The 23,091-nt window shown below is 38.9% G+C and overlaps 1 protein-coding gene across 3 annotated transcripts in view; it reads right to left on the bottom strand.

Annotated features, from left to right (window-relative positions):
* The window catches only part of CDH12 (cadherin 12), a 542,650-nt gene that overhangs the window by 143,778 nt on the left and 375,781 nt on the right, over positions 1 to 23,091 (bottom strand). For all 3 annotated transcript variants that reach the window (XM_057396851.1, XM_057396674.1, XM_057396769.1), the window contains exon 3: positions 4,945 to 5,357. In XM_057396851.1, the coding sequence (XP_057252834.1) occupies positions 4,945 to 5,172 (228 nt within the window). In that variant the 5' untranslated portion in view covers positions 5,173 to 5,357. The remainder of the gene's footprint in view (positions 1 to 4,944; positions 5,358 to 23,091) is intronic.

Genomic DNA, 23,091 nt, shown 5'->3' with positions numbered 1-23,091 from the left:
TGACCTTATAAGTGTCTATAAATACATAAAGGGGGAGTGTCACGAGGATGGAGCCAGGCTCTACTCAGTGGCAAACAATGATAGGACAAGGGGTAATGGGTACAAACTGGAACACAAGAGGTTCCACTTAAACTTGAGAAGAAACTTCTTCTCAGTGAGGGTGACGGAACACTGGAACAGGCTGCCCAGGGAGGTCGTGGACTTGTACCTGGCCGTCCGGCTGCTCTTCACCGTCCTGGCCCTCACCCTACTCTCCATCTTCGTGAGGCTGCGGGGAGGTGAGGGGGAGCGGCCCCGGGAGCCGGCGGCAGCCGAACCGGCCCGGGAGAGCGGCCCCGGGGACCGAGCGGCGGCGGGAGCGGGGCCGGAGGCCGGGAGGGGACGGCTGCCGGTGGAGGAGGTCGGGGAGGTCGAGGAGCAAAAGGAAGCGGCTGCCGAGCAGCGGGAGAAGGCGGCGGAGGAGCCGAGCCCCGCGGCCGAGCCGAGCCCCGCGCCCGAGCCGAGCCCCGCGGAGGATCCGAGCCCCGCGGAGGAGCCCAGCTCCGCGACGGCGCCCAGCTCCGCGACGGCCGAGAGCATGCCCCGGAAGCCACCCGCCGAGCCCCAGGAGGATGCAGGAGACCACGCAGCATTTCCCAGCAAGGCAGAGGAGGAAGAGCTGGACTCAGGAAAAGAGAAGCTGGTGGTGGGAGAGCCGGCAAGCACAGCAGCTACACCAGCCCCAGTGACAAGTACAGCAGCATCGTTTGAGAGTGCTGAAGGTTTTGAATGGCCTTTGGGTACCCTTGGGACCTGCCTGCTGATTGTGATGGGGATCAGCATGTTGGCACACACACAGGCTGTGTTCTACCCACAACCATTTTGTCTGATCTCAAAAGTTAAGCAGAGTCAGGTTTGGGTCTTGTCTGGGGTTACACGACAATATAGGGGGACCAAGAGGTTTTCCCCAAGGCTGGAGAGTCATGAGTGGCAGGGTGTGTGTGACAGTATGGGCAAGTATCTAGTCCACTGGGCCCCTCCAGTGCTTTGGAAGCGTCGGAGATGGAAGGCAGCTGTATGGAGTCCCCAGCAACAAGCTGCAGAAACTGCTGAAGGGGACAGTGAATTATTTTGAGCCTGGTGGGCCCATGGCACTTCAGGCCATCAGAGCAGAGATGCAACATAGAGATGGACTCATGATCGAGGGGTGGACTTAGCAATGGACACTATTGCCCAGATTATTCACGAGTGTGAACACTGCACACAGTCTCTCCTGCTCTGAAAGACTGTTACAAGAGATGGAGCCTGACATGGACCAGATGGACTCAGCAGCTTTATAGGGACTGGTCCATGCACTAAGATAAGAGTGATGGTATATTGAAAATGTGGGATCTGAGCATGACGTGAATGGTATGGAATAAGGGGTGGATAATGTCCTGGGTTCAGCAGTAGCAGTCATTTTTTTCTCCTTCTTGGTAGCTAGTGTAGTGCAGTGTTTTGACTTTCAGCTCGGGAACAGAGCTGATAACAAGGATGTTTTGGTTTGGCCAAGGACTTTGTGAGCCTCATGCTCTGCCAGGGAGGAGGGGAAGCCGGGAGGAAGCAGAGACAGGACACCTGAACCAAACTGAACAAAGAGGTATTCCATACCACAGCACGTCATGCCCAGGATGTTACTGGGAGTTAGCTGGAAGGGGCTGGGGGACTGCAGGGTTGGAGGAGGTATCGGTCGGAGCTTGGTCAGGCTTGGGGGGCGAGTTATCGGTCAGCTGGTGGTGAGGTGTTGTATTCTCTTCCCTTGTTATTTCCTTTATCATTATTATCATTGGTGGTAGCAGTAGTGATTTGTGTTATACCTTAGTTACTAAACTGTTCTTATCTCAACCCATGGGAGTTGCATTCTTTTCGATTTTCCTCTCCACCCCTCCGGGAGCAGGGGGAGGGAAAGAAAGGGGGGGGAAGTGAGCGAACGAATTACCTGACTGGGTTTAAACTACGACAATATGTCAACATGAAGCACTATTTCAAGATCTCTCAGTGTTAGCTAGACTAATCCCTATCAGTTTCTAAACTATATTTTGATTTGCAACTTGACACTTCTTGAGATACTCTTCTAAAAGCAGACATAAAATGAATTAAGTGTATTGGCTGGTAACAGCTGACATTATTGCTGTAAATCTGTGTTCTCCTACAGGTGGCTTCCAAAATTAACTAGTCACCCCTAACTGTTTAGTGAAATTGTCAGCTGATTTAATAGACACATTAAACTCTTATTAACAAATTACTGTGACTTTAATAGGGCAGAAGTTATATAGGAGGAAGATTAAAATCCTGTGATTTCAGGTCAAATGAAATATCCTGCACTTTATAATATAATTTCTATTACTTTGCAATATAGCACAACAGTATAATAAAAATAATTACTTTGATAATATATGATTTTTGAATAAAGCTAATTTATGGCAAATATAAAACAAATTTATCAATAACTTAATTACACTTCATACCTTATAAAATTTCTGTAATATTTAAAAATTAAATAAGATCTAAAGATACTCATTTGCCACTGCTGACTGCATTTCAGTTGACAATGTTTTGAATTTATATTAAGTATGCCTTTCACTACCTGGATTTAAAAGACCACACTTTCGCTAAAGAACTTCTCTCCCCTTCAGCGCTTTACCTTCTATGAGAGCTTTGTGGAAAAAGAAGGGAAACACTAACCTCTCCATCTTGGGGGATTTTTTGTGGGGTTTCTGGTTGGGTTTTTGTTGTAGCTGGTTTGGGGTTTTTTGTTTGTTTGGGGATTTTGTTTGTTTGGCTGGTTTGGTTTGTTTTATTTTGTTGTTTGGTTGGGTTTGATTTTGGATTTTTTGGGGTGGTAGGTGGGTGGGTTTTTTTGAAGTGATTATGCAAAGAAGACTTATAAAAAAACTAGGAGGTTCTTTTTTCAAATATATTGAAGCAAATAGTTAATATAGATGAAATAAATTCTGATAAACATTGAAAGGATTCTTCACAGGTAATAAACATTGTTGGAAAAAGAAAGATCATCTGGAATGAACTGCGTTATTTTGTAAGCAGATTTTTTTACTTTATATCACTGATGTACTAATTAAACATCCTAATTTATCTGTCAGCACCAAAATACTTCCCTCTATCATTTTATTTATTAGGTGACAATGTTGTATGATATCTTGTCAATAAACATCACTATTGTGTGTGCTATACTGCAACTAGATCTTTCCTTATTTTACGAGAGTGTCTTTTCTGCAATTTGAAACAGGTCCAAAAAGTCTAAGATTTAAGAACATGCCAGGTAAATCTGTGATGTGATAAGTGTTATTCTTAATGGAAATATCCCATTAGTTCTGAAGTTGCTTATAAGTTTAAATTCAATGTATTGATAATAGTCAATTCTGTGCAAAATATTAATTTTGGCAGCTTACAACTGACTCTTAAATGACTAGTCAGACTACCTTAAAAGAATAAAGACCAATGAATCACAGTGGTGCAGCAATAACATTTCTGTCTTCTGAGGCAAAAAGCTCAGCAATCATGTTCCCTGTGCTACAGCACTGGATATGATTAGAGTCCCCATTTGCACCAGAATGAGGATATGTGTTAGAGAAAGTGGAATTTATATCAACCGGAGTCACAAAGATGCAGTTTTTCACTATGTGACCCACCATTCTTCAGACTTTAAAACAAACTTACTATCTTTGTAGTATACAGGTACTTCTTTGTAAATTGTTTTAACTAATATGTTTTATTGCTTAAAAAAAAATGCCTACACATGTTATACCCATGTACATTTTTGGCTGATTTGTAAAATCTAATGCACCACTTGTAGTCATTTTCTGTTTTAAGTATACATCCTTTACTCAGAATAGTTTCCTGGAAGGGTAGGAGGCAAAATTAATTTTCTGTTAACTTTATTTAGATTTAGAAGAAAACAAAGAAAAAAATAACCAACACAACCAAATTCCCAGCTTTTACATTTAGAAAAGTAAAAATGGTATTAAAAACTGAAGCATGATGCCTCATTTTTATGCTAGGAGAATTTGAACTTCACTGTTCAGGGAAGTAGCATTTGAGGACCTAGGAAATGAATTCCCAGTCTCTTATTTCACTGAGCAAGGACCTTTACTTAAGTAAAAAAATTTACACAGCATCCAATTATATCCTGTGTTATTTTTTTTCAGGTCTTGCTTTCAGCTTTCCTTTCTGTACACTCTATTATCTAAATTCACCTCTCCACACACCTCTCTAAAAGTTGGGTATCAAACCACTTACTCCCTATGACAGAAACAATGGTAATATAATGAAAGAAAAATTGCATAAATTCTCTGCATGTGTGAGAGTGCATAACTGTACACAAAGTATAAAAGCTATAAAGCAAGAGTGTGAATTATGAAGCAATAAAACATATTAGAAATACCTGAAAATTATCCGAACAATCAGAAATAAAAGTAAATGATACTGGGGCATATGATAATAGAGCAAAAAGCAGGTATCTTCATTACCTGGAAACTGTCATGGAGTAACCACACCAGTCACAGAAATGACTGTGCATTCTGGGCTAAGAATTCTGGCTTAAAGCTTATCTCTGCTCACTCTGACATTCATTGCTAAAAATCAAGTATGCTATTGAAGAAGATTCAATTAAAGCTAGTTGTAAATCACAAACTTATATCAGAACTACCAATGTTTGTTTTTTTTCCAAAACCAAAGATAAGGAAATATGACAAACATACTGTAGAAAGTAAACGTTAGAAACTTGTGCACTAAAAGTAATAATAACACCCATAGCGCCTAAATGAGAGCCTGAATGGTGAAGGGGATGAACTGAGGCAAACTACTGTCAGTTGGAGATTTGCCTCACTCAAAACAGGTACACATTTTCAGCACATTTTACTATTTCTCTGCTTCATTTCAACTTTCAAAGAAAAAGTAAAAGGTTACCTTTCCAACATACTGAGGTTCAGAGCCCATGTACTCCTCCAGCACAAAAAATTGATTCCACACCCAGCCTCGTTTGACTCGCTGGGCAAATGACCTCCTCCAAGGCACTGGGACATTTTCTCTTGCCTCTGGTTCTAATGTCTGTTGTGGTTGTGGATGCAGTGGTGTTAGGAGACCTCCATCAAACAGGACACAGAGAAGCAGGGATAAGCAGTTCCTTGTAAGCATTGGCAATGGCTTCCCTACAGCAAGTAATAAAAACTCCAGTACTTAATGCAGAGCAGAGGAATCCAGGTTTGAGGTGTCTGTGGCCTCCACCACGTAGCTTCTGATTTTATTGCGGAAATGCTAATGCAGGCATTAATCCTTCTGACGACAAGGTTTTTGTCACATTAAATTCCATCTAAAGGGACCTATAAAAGAGATTTACATGCAACATCAAATTACATAAAATTACATTGAAGCGTTCATCAAAATTCTCACACCAAGTTAGTTTATAGAGGCAAAGATTAGGAATTACATTTTTAAAAGAGATTGCTATTTTGTTTATAGCACTGAGCTGCTCTAGAACATTGTACAGTTTTTACAATAGGTCATTCTTGTTCTGCTTAGCATTACCTTTGTGTCTGAGGACAGGCCATTTGCCTTTGCTTCATGACCCAGTTATCAGACAAAACTGTTACTCACCAGTGATGTCAAAAATATTTACTCTGGGTTTACACAGAAAATATGGAGAAGAAGAATCTTCCATACTACTGTCCAGAGCAGAAATGCTTTGCTTGTTGTCTATGGGTTTTATTCTGGCAAAGAAACTTTCAGACAGGACCCTACCACGCTACAGAACTGCACTCAGTATTAATATATTTGGTATGTATTTCTATTAGCGGCTTTTTTTATTTAACAGTTCACATGACTTTTTGTGCTTCTCTCTTCAATGTATTCAATGGTATATCACATCAGGTTCACCCATTATTCAGTTCCAAGAATTCCAAACTCCTGTGTCTCTCGATCCACCATTGCAGTGTTCATGCCTAGTTTTTTTATGGCAAAATCGCAGCAACCATGAAACACAGAGAAAAAAAAAAAAAAGCAAACAAAGAATTCAGAGTATCCTTTTGAAATACCCAGTAACAGATACGAGCTGGAAATAAAAACCACATTAAAAAGCGGGATAGCCTGCACTGCTTCACAACCCCCAAAATCACGCTATATTCAATTTAACTACTATAGCATTGCTCTTTGCTGAGGAGGCTCTGTACATTACAATTCTCCCAGCAGAGCTCTGCCTCTGGCCATGTCTGTCAGTCAGGGAGCTTTTAAAATGTTATACAGCACCAAAAGTAATGCAAAGAGAGTGAAGGACTTCAGTGAAAGGAGAACAAGTCCCCTTTGGCTGGAAGGTTAGTAATAAAGTGCAAAATGCAGAGCACTTTAACCCCTTATCTGTCAGCCTCCTGGACTACCTTCCAGAATGCATGCTGCATAGTCAGGAAAGAGCAGTGCTAGTGCTTGCTTCATTCCCTATAGCTTCAAAAAGCTGATGAATGAGAGGGTCAGAGAATAATGGGAGGCTAATATGTGTTGCAGTACAGGATTGCAGTACAGATGCTCTCATCAGCTACAAAAAGGTTCACTGTGAAGAATTTTCTAATTTAAAGCTCAGCAGTTAGAAGGCTGGTAATTGAGAACCCAGCACTTTGGGACGCAAGAGAACCACTCCAGCTTGCTGCTGTGTAACACCAATGCAGCAGGAAACTGAGGCAAAGGGTCTCCCCTGCTGTGTCTCCTTCTGCAGCATTTTATTGCTGGCTTTGGAGGAAGCCTGGTGTCTGACAGAATATGCTTAATAGCACAGCTGGAACTTGTACAGCAATCCAAAGGATAAGACTGATACTTCTTCTAGTCTGTTTACTGTTTTGCTTTTTTTTTTTTTTTTTTTTTTAAGCTGTTAGTCTTCCAGCCAAGATGCCTAAACCTGTCCTGGTGCTTTTATATGGTCATAGGCTCATTAGACACTTAAATCTAGCACCCTTATATACCTCTGCCCAGAAAACTGATATAAGGGCTAGGAGATTAGGATTTAGAAATCCAATCAGAACAACTAGCCATAAGGGAGGTACAGTCTTTTCTTTTTTTTTTTAAGGAATTATTTCCTCTGATGCTTATGAAGGGATATAAAGTTTCTATATATATTAGTCCACATATGTTCCAGTAGGTGTCTAAAAAGTGGAACTTATTATTTGAACTTCAAATAATCTTGAGACACTGGCACAGGTTGCCCAGAGAAGTTGTGGCTGCCCCATCCATGGCAGTGTTCAAAGCCAGGCTGGATGGGACCTTGAGCAATCTGTTCTATTAGAAGGTGTCCCTGCACATGGCAGGGGGGCTGAACTAAGTGATCCTTAAGGTCCCCTCCAACCTCAACCATTCTACAATTCTATATCTAATAAGAGACTTGTGCACCCTCAATGCATCTCTTTCTCATACAATATGAAAGTACAGAAGGCCAGATTTTTCTTAGATCTTGCTTTTTTTCAAGATTAACTGCTGCTAATCACCTCTTCAGATTATCTTCTATAGATTTAAATACCACTATATATGACTTAATTAACCCATGAGGAGAGGTATAGAGGGAGTGCCTGTATGAATTTACCCCCAAACATCCTTTTACTGAGATTACATTTATTCATTTCCCAACTTGAAAAGGTGAAATGACTGGCAGCAAGCATGGACAATCTGTTAAATCACAATAATTAAGAAATCTTGATCCTATATACCCTGTCTGTGAAACTGCAGGCTTAGAAACTCATGAAATGCAAATGATGAATTAAATATTGCTACTATTTATTGAGAATAAATATGTATATTTATATATATATAAATATATATATATAATATAATATATATATTATATATATATTATATATAATATATAATATATATATTTATATATATATACACATATATATAAATATGTATATTTATATATACAATAAATATATGTATATATATTTATATATATATAAATATGTATTTATATGTACGGTATAAATGGTCCTCCTGCAAGACTTTTGATACTGACCTGGATTATACTGCCATTAACCTAAACAGCCCAAACAAAGGAATATTTTTAGTATAGCAAAACTGATGCATGCCAGTAATGATTCAGTAACGCTGAATGAAAGAGACCCATCATACTGGAGACACAAATCACCAAGCCTGGCACAACATGGCACAGACAATCCCTTTGGTCAGCTGGGGTCAGCTGTCCCAGCTGTGTCTCCTCCCAGTTTCTTGTTTACCCCCAGCCTACTCACTGGTGGGTGGTGTGAGAAGCAGAAAAGGTCTTGACTCTGTGTAAGCACTGCTCAGCAATACCTAAAACATCCCTGTGTTATCAACACTTCTTCCATCACACTTCCAAAACAAGGCACTGTACCAGCTACTATGAAGAAAATTAACCCTATCCCAGCCAAAACCAGTGCAAATCTGTATGAAGTGTCTACCTGGATCAGACAACAGGTGCACTACTGTCACATGCAGACAAGCAAGAAATGCTAAGCTCCATGAAGCACTCAAAACTGTCTTCAGTGAATGGAGGCAAATTGCTTACTGACAAAGTATCCATTACAGAATGACGGTAGGATCATTTCTGCGGCCACCTTAATCATAAATCTATAAGCACAGAGAATGCTTTTGATTATGTGAAACATAATATAACAGCTAATGTAAAGCAAGCATCTTACTACCCATAAAGAGGTTTGAAAAAACTTGGCAGTACTGTAAAATGGTTAATTCATACCAGATGGAAAGCCAGCTAAGATCTGTAACTGTGGACATGTTCTAACAGGTGACCATCTAACCTCACTTCTCTGAAATATCCTAAGAAAACACAACAACAGAAAAAATGTCTATGCTGTCAGCATCTACTAAAATTAACTGCTAAGGTATTTGAGATTATATATCTTGTGGTTAAAGGAACAGTATAAGGATATGGAAAACCTCAGTTCATGTCTCACCTTGATATGATTTCTTACTCTGACCTTTGATCAGCAAATCAGGCTGATATTCTCAAAGGTATTTAGTTAGAGAATTCCTGTTTGGTTAGAGTCTTGATGTCCATATTTCTCATGAATTTGATTTTCTTGAGCTTCATGACCTATCTACACACTTTGGAAATAACCTTTCCACCTTTTTTCCACCTTTTTTCCACCTTGTCTTTTTTTAGTTAGGGTAACACAAGTAACTCATTAAAATGGGGGTTAGGAGAGAACTTACAAGTAAACAGATTAGAAACCTCCAACTACCATGGAGAATAATTCTCAATCTCTCCACTGTACAAACTGGAAGAGTTTCAGCAGAGTGATTTAGCAAGTCCCACCTCAGATGCCACCAACTCCATTTGGCAAGGTAACATGCGGAATCCATGCCAGATAATTCTCAAGGAATGAAAAAATGTTTCTGAGCTCAAAGACAACACCTGACTTACTGAAATCTTTAACATGATACAAACCACTTACTTGTTTATCCCCCTTTGTGTGAGATACAGTAAGCCTTAGAAACCATCCTTGCTTATGCTCAGCCAGAAACTAAGCACCACACAGCCACTCACTCACTCCACCTCCCCAGCAGGACGGAGGATGGAAGAGAGCAGGAAGGGTAAAAATGGGAAAATTCGTGGGTTGACATAGTAACAGTTTAATAATTGAAATAAAAGATAATAATAATAACAATTATTGATAATAACAATGATATGTAATGAAAAGGAAAACTACAAAGAGAGAGAAATAAACCCCAAGAAAGATAAGTGATGCATATTAAAACAGTTGCTCACCACCAAATATTGCCCAACCAGTTGCCCAGCAGTTGTCCCCATGGCCAACCTTCCCCCTAGTTTATTGTTGAGCATGACTTTATATGGTATGGTTTATCACTTTCGTCATTTGGGATCAGCTTTCCTGGATGTGTCCCCTTCCAGCTTCCTTCCCACAGCCTATTTGCTGGCAGGGTGGTACGAGAATTAGAAAAGGCCTTGACTCTATGCAAGCACTGCTCAGCAATAACTGAAACATCCCTATTTTAAGCACAAATACAAAACATACCCCATGCTAGCTACTATGAAGAAAATTAAGTCTATCCCAGCCAAAATCAGTGCAGAAACCTATAATGGCTAAATATATAGGTTGGTCCCTCATGAATTTGAATGCCTGAAACTCTGAACTTCAGTGGTGTTTATAATGAGGAGAAACAGAAACACAATACCATATGTCAACCTCAAATATTCTGTAGTTTAATGATCAGACTAATCTGATAAAATGTGAGAAATATGGATAGAAAATGCACAAATGGAAGAAGAATCTTGGTATTTCTGGAAGATATACGTCATCATCTGGACAACTGTATTGACTGAACTACTGGACAACAAGCAGATGATTACCTTTCTCTTGTAATAAGGTGACTTTAGCTTTGTAATTCTATTACAAAAAACCCAAATCCTAACATTTTGTGTCAAATATTTAGCTTGATATAAAGTAATTAATTATACAACTTGGCATGAAAAATATGAGTTTGATTACGGCTATGATTTGGGGATTGGACTACCAAAGTTACTCCCTCTCTCTTAAATGGCTATTTGCAGAGCTGTATTTTCTATCCTGAGTTCAATTTCAATGTCAGTTATGTCTATAAATATCAGGAGTAATACTAATATGAATCTGGAATACTCTATTCTGTTTTTACTGGCATAAAACCAAAGTGAGATGAGAATAATGTCCCTGATGTTTGAGTATGACTTCCCTTGTAGCACATTCATTCGTAGGAAGGCTGCCACAAAGATATATTAAAGCACCAAAACCATGTGATATACTATACCAGTATCCAATAAACCTATTTATGAAGTACCTAACATTGGAGAGGAGTCTAATTATATTTGGCATTTCTAAGCACTACAATAATAAAGGTATTATAGCTCCACAGACATGCTTTAATAATTGGCTTTCCAGCATATAAAAAAGTGATTGCTTAAGAGAGTTTGGTAACATAACAAAATCAAAAGATGCATACTTAAAAAAAAAAAAAAAAAGCAAGCTAAAGAATGCTGAGGGTTGTAAAAAAAGTAATGAAAAAAAGCAATATAAAAATATTCAGTGTGAGTGCAAAACAATAAACTGGTCCTATATGCAACTATTTAAACATATTGTGTCAGCTTTGTCATCACTAGCAATAATTACACATGATCATTTGTAATTTAAGTGGGTGCCACTCGAGCCATCATTCTCTACGTGGCAAATTATCATGTCTGACTGTCGTGGTTTAAAACCAAGCAGAGGGCTCGTTCACTCACTCCCCCTGCCACTTCTTGACCTCCCCCTACTCCTGGAGGTACAGAGAGGAGAATTGAAACAAATGCAACTCCCACAGGTTGAGATAAGAACAGTTTAGTAACTAAGGTATAACACAAATCACTACTGCTACCACCAGTGATAATAATGATAAAAGAAAATAAGTCTTAAGAAAAAAAAAAAGACTGAAACTCTCATTATAAGTGGTGTCCCTCAGGGATCGGTGTTGGGACCAATCTTGTTCAACATCTTTGTCGCTGACATGGACAGTGGGATTGAGTGCACCCTCAGCAAGTTTGCCAATGACACCAAGCTGTGTGGTTCGGCTGATACGCTGGAGGGAAGGAATGCCATCCAGAGGGACCTTGACACACTTGTGAGGTGGGCTGATGCCAACCTCATGAGGTTTAACCATGCCAAGTGCAAGGTCCTGCACCTGGGTTGGAGCAATGAGCCAGCAGTGTGCACTTGCAGCCCAGAAAGCCAACCGTGTCGTGGGCTGCATCAAAAGGAGCGTGACCAGCAGATCGAAGGAGGTGAGTCTGCCCCTCTACTCTGCTCTTGTGAGACCTCACTTGGAGTACGGTGTGCAGTTCTGGTGTCCTCAACATAAAAAGGACATGGAACTGTTGGAACAAGTCCAGAGAAGGATGATCACGAGACCAGAGCACCTTCTGTATGAAGACAGGCTGAGAAAGTTGGGCTTGTTCAGCCTGGAGAAGAGAAGGCTGCTTGGAGACCTCATAGCAGCTTTCCAGTATCTGAAGGGGGCCTACAAGGATGCTGGGGAGGAACTCTTCATTAAAGACTGTAATGATAGGACAAGAGGTAATGGGCTAAAACTTAAACAGGGGAAGTTCGAGTTAAATATAAGGAAGAAATTCTTTACTGTGAGGGTGGCTACCCAAGGAAGTTGTGAACGCTCCATCCCTGGCGGTGTTCAAGGCCAGGCTGGACAGAACCCTGGGTGATATGGTTTAGTGGGAGGTGTCCCTGCCCACGTCAGGGGGTTGGGACTAGATGATCTTAAGGTCCTTTCCAACCCTAGCTAGTATATGATTCTATGATACTATAATGAAAATATGTAAGTCAATGCACAACGCCCCATGGTTCATTGAAGTCTTGAAAGTTAACTCAGGTAAAATTTTCCCTACAGGTTAAAAGTTAGTTTATTTTGGTGAGGCCAGTACTACGCTATAAGTACATAATGCAGCTCCACAGTTTAATCACCAGTTAAAATTTAGGAACAAAATACTTCAGAATGGCACAATTTTTCTTTACTTCAGGAAGATGATCAGATGATGAAGTCATGTCATCAATTCTATTTTTATTGTAACTTGTCATGTTATGTTGTTCTTGTCTCAGAAGAGTAATAAGGTGGATATGTGACTACTTTGTGAATGATCTAGAATCCTTATTTTTGATAAATTACAAACATTTTCATTTCTGGTAGGAATCTGTCAATGTCAGTGCAAAATCATGGACAATCAGGAAAGCATCCTTCATTCTGCTGCCCTTCAATGTTTTTTTTGAATGCATACATGAGATGGGGGAAAGGAGAGAAAGGCAAACAAACCAAAATATTTCAACAGATTAGGGATCTACTTAAGGGAAGAATTGACAAATCTCAGGCTGCAATACAAAAATATTTATAATTTTGTAAGTAACATGGGATACTGGAATGAATGTTCACGCATTTTAATACAATTTTGTTTTTCCCTAGGAGTATTTCTCTTTTTCCCTACTTGTCAAGAATGATATCAATTACTTCAGATGGGAAACATACTTTAGTTAAGATTATTAAAAGACTTCCTGCTATTGGTTAGACTTTGATTATAATAAGTTTGAAACAATTCATTATAGTTTGTTGACTACATAAATATGTTAAATTACAAAACTAACTTAAGGATAGACATTTAAAGATGAGTCCAGCAGGAATTTGTTTGCATGTTGTGTATATGATGACACAATTACTGCCTACTGCAAACTTGGCGTATAATCTTAGACAATCAAAATCAAAAATATGGGTCTCCTATTGCTAGTCATTGCAATTTAGATAAAATAGATTTAAACATCTCTATCTTCCTTATCAATAGTATTTAATATTCCTTTTCATAATAGATTATGGAAATCCATAGCTCAGTTTGTACTTTCAGCACATTTCTTACAACTTTGGTCTTCTGAAAGGTCAATGGAATTGTGCTACCAGTATTGTATTATGTAATTTCAGAGGATGGTGTTCTCCTCAGGAAAAAGTGATAGGCAGCAGTTTTTCCCTGCAAGGTTCAAACCATTAACCATGTGAATATTAACAGGTAGTTCCAGAGACAAAAGGAATGAGAGATAACCCCTCAATTTTCTTGAATGTGGGAACATTCAGCTCAGGCCTCTCAATACCCTGGAATCACCAAGCTTACACTGGGCTTGCTCCAATGCTCAATAATAAATAATTCTAGACAGAAATTTTCTTTTCACAACTCTTTTTGACTTGTTCTCATCATACCGACATATGCTGTTAGGGCCGGCAGCTGTAATGAAGCCAATGACTCTTTTCTGATCATTGATGAACTAACACAAAAAATCCTTCATGGGTTTTAAGACATCAGAAATAATAACTCCATCCTTTAAACCAGGTTTTTTTTTTTTTGGTTCGGTCTATCATTAGAGCATGAGAATACAGTCGTCACAGCAACTGAGGCACACTCTAGTTAAACTGACAACAGATATTTTAACTTGAGAGGACAGACATCTATAAATAACTCCACCTAAAGTAATCCCCATTTATGTTGTTTGTTGTTCAGAACCATATGTGTTTCATGAAAACTGACATATCAGAGCTGTATGTGAATAGCTAATCTTTCCTCAAGAAACCTTTCACTCAAGTAAAATCTTCCACTCTCCAGTCCATGTGTGTTCTGAGCCCAAGCCAGCAATTAAACTCAGAGCTGTTAAAAGCAACCACAAGGCATTTTGTGTAGTCTAAAAAAGATAAAACAACATTCTTGTCTGACTTTCATCTTTATAAATCCTTATGTCTCTTGTGTGTGATTGTTCATTTCCCAAATTCAAGACTAACAAATTGAGCAATTTTGTAACAGATGCCTGCTGTGAATTTCAGCAATTATGGCCCAATGCAGACAATGAATGAGGTGCGCAGGAGTAAATAGAGGGCTTATTTTGGTAACACTTACTACTTCAGCCTTATCTAAATCGTTCAGAGAAAAAAATGCAAATGTTATTAATTAAAATAATATTCCTTTCAGATTTTTTCTTACTATTCTAAATTTTAAATAAAAGGACAAAAAATAATATATCAGAAGGGAGACAGGTCCCCTCATCTGTGAAACACATACTCAGCAACATAAATTATTGCAGAGTTCCTCTTACTGACCCCTCTCTTCCCCATAAGGTACAAAACTGGGTCTCTACTAACTGCTGTGCATATATTTTCTAATTTCTGCCACAAAAGTGTCTGTTTTGGTTAAATAAATTAAACGCAAGTATTCTTTTGTTTCTGTTTTGTTGTTCATATATACGATCCACCTCCCAGCATTACAAAAATCTAGGAAACAGACAAAATGTGAAATGCAAAAGCTTGTTTACTATTTCAAAACCTTTTTTTTTTTTTTAAACTAAAATGTCCAAAAAGAGATAAAAGCCATTTTCAGGTAACACTGATTTAACTTAGAATAGAAACCATAGTCTTATTATGCATTTGCCATAACACCTTGCTTTGAATTATTTTAATAGTCAAACAAACCAAATTAAAATAAAGTACATATTTTCAAAATCTATTACACCAAATGTCCTTAGTCTTCACAAAAGGCAGTGGCTTGGTTTTGTTTTTGTTGTTTTTGTGTTTGCAATTTAAGTTTTCAGGTTACTTTTGTCAGAGCTCCATCCATGAAGTAAAAATTTATCTGTAGAGTGGGTAGATGGTTTATGATTTATATAACATAGTTCAAGACAGGTAATAAGCAGCTTGTTCATTGCTTTTTTTTTATAATAAGCATAAATTTATCTAGTTATTGCAGTTAGCAAAACTGTGGTTTAGACAAGAAATCAATAAAGCATTTTTAAGGTTATGCTCAGTGAAACAAAGTGCTGAAATCATCCCTTATGAAATTGCACCTCAGCTGAACTCACAAAGAACAGCATTATGGAGAGACGATAATGACATACCTGTGGTATTATAGATTGAAGCCAATCAATCAGATATATTGTAATTGCTAAAGGCACAGTCCTATTGTACTAAAAAAATACCTTTGCCTCAAGGTAGAAAGATTGACACATTTAGTATGGAGCAATCTAAATCAAATATGTCCCTAAAAATGAGTGAATTAACCTTACTAGAGGACACAGCCTAAAGAGATACACACATTTTTCCCACATAGAATGGAGTACTGAGCTAAATACTAAGCTAAAAGGAAGGCTAACAATCCGCACTGAAAAACTACAGAGGGAGCTACTGTTTTGGTGGAAATAAACATATATTTCCCTCAATGTAACTTCTGACGTGGTCAAGTGTTGCAGAATGACTCTAAGAGCAGGACCATAGAGTTCTGGAGGACTGTGCAAGCAAGGCAGGGGGTGGCCCCCACAGGTGGCCGGAGACCGGACCTGGGAGGAGAATGTGGAGGAAGCTGTGGGGGGGCTAACCAATACTGTTACGCCAAGAAGGAGTGGCTGAATACCACTCCTATATATGTGTGAACTGCATCACAAATAAACTAGAAGTTGCTTATCACCCATATTGGGTTGGCCTGTCTGCTTCTCCTCGCCGCTTACAGTCAAGTGTGACCCGTTGTGCAGTTCCACTCATTACAGAATTACAAAAACACAGAATGGTTGAGGCTGGGAGGAAGTCCATCTAGTACAACCCCCCAGCTCAATCATGGTCAGCTACAGCAGGCTGCCCAGGACCATGTCCAGTCATATTTTGAATTTCTCCACAGACAGAGACTCCACAGCATCTCAGGGCAACCTGTTCCAGTGGCCTGGACATTCTTGAAGTTTTTGATCCACCTCACTGTCTGCTTATCTCATCAGTACTTCATCAGCTTCTCTAAGAGGGTGTTTGCCAGCTGGTGCGAAAAGCCATTTTAAAGTCAAGGTAAATGACATCCACTGTTCTCCCCCCATCTACCAAGCTAGTCACGTCATTATAGAAGGCTACCAGCTCGATGAAGTACGATTTCTCCTTTGCAAATCCAGTGGCTGACTACTTTCAGCTACTTTCTTGTCTTCTGTGTGTTTAGAAATGGTTTCAAGAGCTTTCTAAGTTTCACAGGGATGTCAGTGATGCTGGCTGGCCTGTAGTTACCCAGATCTTCCTTGCCATTCTTGAAGATATAAAGTGACATTTGCTGCCTTCCAGCCCTTGGGAAACTCTCCTGATTACCATGACCTTTCAAAAATATCTGAGAGTGGCCTTGCAATAACATCAGCCAGCTCCCATAACATTCATAGATGTAACCCACCAGGCCCTGTGGACTTGTGTTCATCCGGATTGCTAAAGTGCTCCCAACCTGGTCCTCTTCCACTGTGGGAAAATCTTTCTTGCTCTATTTATTAGCAGCAAGTACTTCCTGGTTTTCTGGATTTGCAAAGCCTCACCCATGAGCATTATGACAAAGTCTTTTAATGAAGACAGTTCTTATTCAAACCACACCAGCACATGAGCCAAAATAAACTCTCGTTTGACAAACCATCTCCAAGAAAAGGAGTCTGAAAATCCCAAGGAATTTTAGGATGGTTATAGTTCAAGTTTCAAATAATTTCCAAATTTCTTCTTAACAAATGCATTAGGCTCTCTTTATTATTACTAATAATTGCATTTGTTAAAATGGGACCTCAAAATATAATTGAATGTTCTATGATTCTAAATAAAGTAGTCTGATTTTTCAGAGCCACTGTAGACTTCAAGTGCCTGGTGAAATCCTTAGAATGCTTTCAAGGAACAAGATACTTTCTCTATTCTATAGACTTACATATTAATAGCAATAAACATGCAGATACTTAATAGATATTAAGTGCACTAAATAAATGCTATTTGGAAGATACCATTTTAATGTAGCGAACAAAAAGATTAGCTCACCTATGTTATCTAAATTATTTATATTATTTTTTTTTCATATGAAGCTCTAAATTTTAAAGCTTTTGGGCCATACTTTATCATAAACATAATAAACATTGGTGACTGACTTTTTATCTCAATAATCTTCATATGTTAGTAAAAAACCTTGAGTTTGCGCAGTGAGCTTTATAAAACACATCTATAAATTAATTTGTCTCTAATGTTCTTTAAAAATATTCTCTCTTCCTACCTTTCCCTAACAGAAACAGTAAAATTATTTCTCATAATTTTATGACAGATTATTCAGAAATATAAAGTGAAAAATTAATTCATCATAAAATCAAATATTTGTTTTCCTAGGCCTAAGTAAGGTTTTAACAGCAATTGGTTATATGAAAGACAGTAAAAACTTATCTCTTAGAGAAATTCCAACTGAACTGCTTTTATGACTGTCTCACCTCAGCTAAAATTTTCTCTGATGTTAGAGCTTTTGAAATTCCTGGGAGGGTTTTATCCCCAGGAAGAGTCTTATTTTCCATTTCAAAAAGAACTAAAACAATTCTTTGTTTTTACTGCTTTTGATACACATACAATTTCTTATGGTTTGTGGCATTAAAGAGCATTAAAACCCAAACCTTGCAACTTAGAAATTGAATAAAGTTTTACTTTTGAGATGATGTCAGCCATTATTGGCTTTACTCCTACTTTGGTTCTGGCAGACAAAACGTGATGCAGAAAACTCCTGTGATCAACAGGACTTTTTCATTGATCCACCATTTGGAACTCTGCACACCTCAGTATCTGCTAAACCATCAGATGTGTTTCCACCCATTTACCTGCTAGCTTCATTCAAACACAGACAGGAATTGTCACAAAGGTCACCTGCTTGAGAGCCCAAACATACTTTGCACCTAAACCAGGGCAATCCCAAGCACATATACAGGCTTGAAAGATACTGGGTTGAGAGTAGCCCTGAGCAGAAGGACTTGGGGGTGTTGGTTGACAAGAAGCTCTACATGAGCTGGCAGGGTGCACTTATAGCCCAGAAAATCAACTGTACTGGGCTGCACCAAAAGAAGTGTTAATCAGCAGGTCAAGGGAAGTGATTCTCCTCCTTTACTCTGGTCTCATTAGACCCCACCTGGAGTACTGTGTGCAGTTCTGGGGCCACCAACATAAGAAAGATGTGGACCTTTTGAAACAAGTCCAGAGGAGGGCCATGAGGATTATCAGAGGACTTGAGCACCTCTACTAAGAAGACAGGATGAGACACCTGGGGTTGTTCAGCCTCAAGAAGTGAAGGCTCAGCGGAGACCTTACAGCAGTCTAAGAAGGCCTACAGGAAAGCTGGAAAGGAACTTTTAACAAGGGCATAGAGGGATAGGAAAAAGCAGAGAAGTTGTGGCTGCCCCATCCCTGGAACTGTTCAAAGTCAGAATGGAAGAGGCTTTGAGCAACCCAGTCTAGTGTAAGGTGCCCCTGCCCATGGAAGTTGTGGTGGAAGCAGAATTGTAGAATCATAGAATCATAAAATAGTTAGGGTTGGAAAGGACCTTAAGATCATCTAGTTCCAACCCCCCTTCCATGGGTAGGGACACCACACACTAAACCATGGGCTCATGACCCAAGTCTCTGTCCAACCTGGCCTTGAACAATGCCAGGGATGGAGCATTCACAACTTCCTTGGGCAGCCATTTTCAGTGCCTCACCACCCTCACAGGAAAGAACTTCTTTCTTATATTTAACCTGAACTTCCCCTGTTTAAGTTTTAACCCGTTAATCCTTGTCCTGTCACTACAGTCCCTAGTGAAGAGTCCATCCCCAGCATCCCTATAGGCCCCCTTCAGATACTGGAAGGCTGCTATGATGTCTCCACACAGCCTTCTCTTCTCCAGGCTGAACAGCCCCAACTTTCTCAGCCTGTCTTCATACAGGAGGTGCTCCAGTCCCCTGATCATCCTCGTGGCCCTCCTCTGGACTTATTCCAACAGTTCCATGTCCTTTTTATGTTGAGGACACCATGACTGCACACAGTACTCCAAGTGAGGTTTCACAAGAGCAGAGCAGAGGGGCAGACTCACCTCCTTCGACCTGGTCACACTCCTTTTGATGCAGCCCACGACACGGTTCGCTTTCTGGGCTGCAAGTGCACACTGCTGGCTCATGTTAAGCTTCTCATCAACCAACACCACCAAGTCATTCTCTGCAGGGCTGCTCTGAATCTCATCTTTGCCTAACCTGTAGCTGTGCCTGGGACTGCTCCAACCCAGGTGTAGGACCTTGCACTTGGCCTATAAAGTCCCTTCCAACCCAAAGTAGATGGCCTATAAAGTCCCTTCCAACCCAAATCATTCTATGATTCGATAATATTGGGGAAGAGAACTATACCTGTGCCATGGTTTAACTCCAGCCGGTAACCACGCAGCTGCTCGTTCACTCCTCCCATTCCTCCCCCCTGCTCCTGGGGGGATGTGGAGGAGAATCGAAAGAATATAACTCCCATGGGTTGAGATAAGAACAGTCCAGTAACTAAGGTATAACACAAAACCACTACTGCTACCACCAGTAATAAAGAAGGGAAGACTGAGAAAATGGGACTGTCTTGTTTATTAAAATGCCACAGCTACACCTGAATTAAAGAGGTCTACTTCAGAGGTGTGTGCAGAGTTCTTTGGAAAATCAGGACAAGTTTTTAGATATATATTATCACAGGGCACAATGTACCTTCTTACGATCAAACTGTATAGCAGCCTGGACTACATGACATGTTAAAACTTAGGGGTTTTAGTCGTGCAAGTACTGAAAAAAATTACACCATTGTCCGTGATGCTTTAGTTCACATGCTTGCTGTCTGTAGGGTCTTTAAAACAGAGAGACCAAACTGTGACCGATTTGATTCTGAAGAACACCGGAGTCTTTTCAAGTACTTGCAACACAACTAAGGCTTTTTTAAATTGACTTTCAGAGTTAACGTCCCCTCCAGCCTAAGGGAGGTAGCAAAGTTTCACTTCCCAGATGTCCCTGAGAAAATGTTTATTTTTCTCAGAGCAAAGCCAAAGCCAAGTATTACAAATTCTCCTACCAAGTTCTTATTGATCGTTTTTTTCTCCTGGGAAATCAAGGCAAAACCCTAAGGTCTCTAATTTTCTTCAACTTTTTTCAAAAATCAAATAATTCTCAAGTGTTCATATGATACAACCTCCCCAGAAAGCAGGACAAAGCTTTCATGACAACTATATTTGTTTTGGTCTTTAGTCCAGAAATTTTAGGACAATACCTTTTCCTTTATTTTGTTTTGTTTATATTTTCTATACATTTATACATAAATTCTAACACATACAAATGTATGCACAAATATTTGTATGTATGTCTCATAAGAGAAATGAAAGTGTATTCCTTACAGACATACCTAAGAGTGGTAAACTTTCAGAAAACCCTCCACATATAATGACTGATGACCAACATAAATTAATCTTCCTAATACAGTACAAAAATCCTTTCCACTCCCAAATTTAGGTAAAGAAGAAGCATTTCTGAAAGACACCACATGACTTCCTCAGATTTTTTTTTTTAAGGTGCAGATTTCCCTTCCTGTACTCAACAACAGAGTAGCTGTTCTCCACTGGAAAAAAAACAAACAAGCCCAAACCAAACCAAAACCCAAAACAAACACCAGAACAACACAAAGTAACCATCTTACATCTTCCACTTCCCACAAAGTGAAACAGTCCAGTGCCTAGATATGGAAATAAGAAAATGAAGTGATTCTTCCACTAAAGAAACCCCTGGTGTATTATTCCAAAAGAATATAATATCCCTGTAAAAAACTCAAATGCTCTTTCTATTATGTTGACTATTATTGTGTGCCAGTAACATTTATTTTGAAATTTAAAGCACTTACTGTAGCACATTTGCATTCCACACTTCATTTTTAAACTTGCTCTTCTCAAAACTGGAACTATAGCTTTAATTTTGACAAGGAAAAGAAATAAAATGAATCCTAATATGTCCCAGAAGCTTCCGGAGGTTATAGAGGGTGATGCAGGATGAAAAATGTGATGAAAATCTAAGACTCAATAGATAAATTGCAAACACTCACAATAGATGAGTGTTTTGCATTCTTGCTAAGTAAGCTATTAATGGAAGCAAAAGTCCTTGCTTATCAAATTCTTACCACAATACTCAGAAAATACAGCACAACTAAGAAGGCCAGAAAAATTTAAAGCTTTGAAAGTAGAATTGGATGCTTATTGATATTTAAAGATGAGAAATTTCAAAAGAAAACATGACAGAAGTAGAAAAAACGAGTAACAATTTTAAATGGCCAATCTTCTCATACACTCTTCTGTGCTATTTTCTCTTTCCTTCTACTAGTGCTTTAGTAAGGTTATTGTATTACTTCAATGAAAAATAAAACTAAAAATCCACCACTTTTAAAGGGAAGTTTGGTATATCTCCTTCATTGTATAAGAACAAGAGGAAATTTGCCTTTTAACACCCTTGTGGTAATGTAGCACTCAGTAGTGATGCAGTATAGAGTATTACTTTTGTTAACCATATGACTGTGCTAGATAGCTCCTGCTGCATACCAGGAGACATGTCTGCTGTTTCTCCAAATGGGAGCTGCCCAGAAAGCCCAAGATCTGTAACAATCTGACATGCCCCTTGAAGAAGACAGAAACTTTTTACATATAAAAAATCTCAGCCCTGAAAACAGCCCATCACCAGCTATGGTGGTGTCATCCTTGAATTCAGAAGATGGCAATTCCTAGGCAAAAATTAGCAGTAGAATCGCTTCTAGTAGAATCACAGCAAAGAAAGTTAAGTCTAACTGCTGTAGTGGACTCTCTCAACTAACCCAAAGGAAGTCCTCTTACAAGTAAACTTTAATCATTAGCATCAGGATTTTCGGATGCGGGGAAGAAGTACCTCCCACATGACACTGCATCTTAGTGTAGAGTGGAGAGTCTATGTCTGTACTGTGAAATTCTGGGAATCACTGGAAAAACTAAACTGATAGGTCTTCACAAAACTCAAAAAAGTTCTTTCTTTTTAATTTGTAGGAAATAGAGGCAAAGGAAAAAGAGAGGCATACATACAGAAGCAAAACTAATGAAATTAGATTCAGTGTAAAACATACTCTACCAGGTTTATATGAAGTAGAAAACTTTGCAAGGTGGAAAGCTCTTTTTTTTTGGCTGTCTAGATCTGAACTGTCCTTCAACTGTTTGTTGAAAAGTAAATATGACAGACTATTTATGTGAAACACTTCCTATCAGAAATAGTATTGTTTGTTAAACTAAGTTAAACCACATAAAACTAAAGGAAAATTATAAACAAAATGAGGAAATATTTTTTAAATTCTGTTCCCTCTCAGAGTTTTTCAGAACATTTTTTTCCCAGACGTTAAATACATTTAAAAACTAAAACATTTTGAAATTAAAACAGTCAACATTGACAAAAAAGTCTCAAATCCAAAACTTAAAAAAAAGGAAAAGAAATTACATTTTCATGTCATATAGTATTTTGAAATTTCATCTTTTCTTTGTAAATTGTAGTTTATTCCTAAAAGAAAGGATTTTTAATAAGAATAATAAATTAAAAAAAAAAACTATCATATTTTTTAATACAGTAGAGCATTCTAGGGTAAGATCTCATAAAGCCAGCATGATGCAGTGTTATAAAACAATTCTTTTCCATTTTATTTTAATAGCAGAAACTCTGCAAACC

Source organism: Pezoporus wallicus, unplaced genomic scaffold, assembly GCF_028554395.1.
Source record: "Pezoporus wallicus isolate ANWC-B61680 ecotype Strahan unplaced genomic scaffold, APGP_CSIRO_Pwel_v1 contig_7204, whole genome shotgun sequence".
Classification (NCBI taxonomy): Eukaryota; Metazoa; Chordata; class Aves; order Psittaciformes; family Psittacidae; genus Pezoporus; species Pezoporus wallicus.
This window is presented reverse-complemented; position numbering and strand designations above follow the sequence as displayed.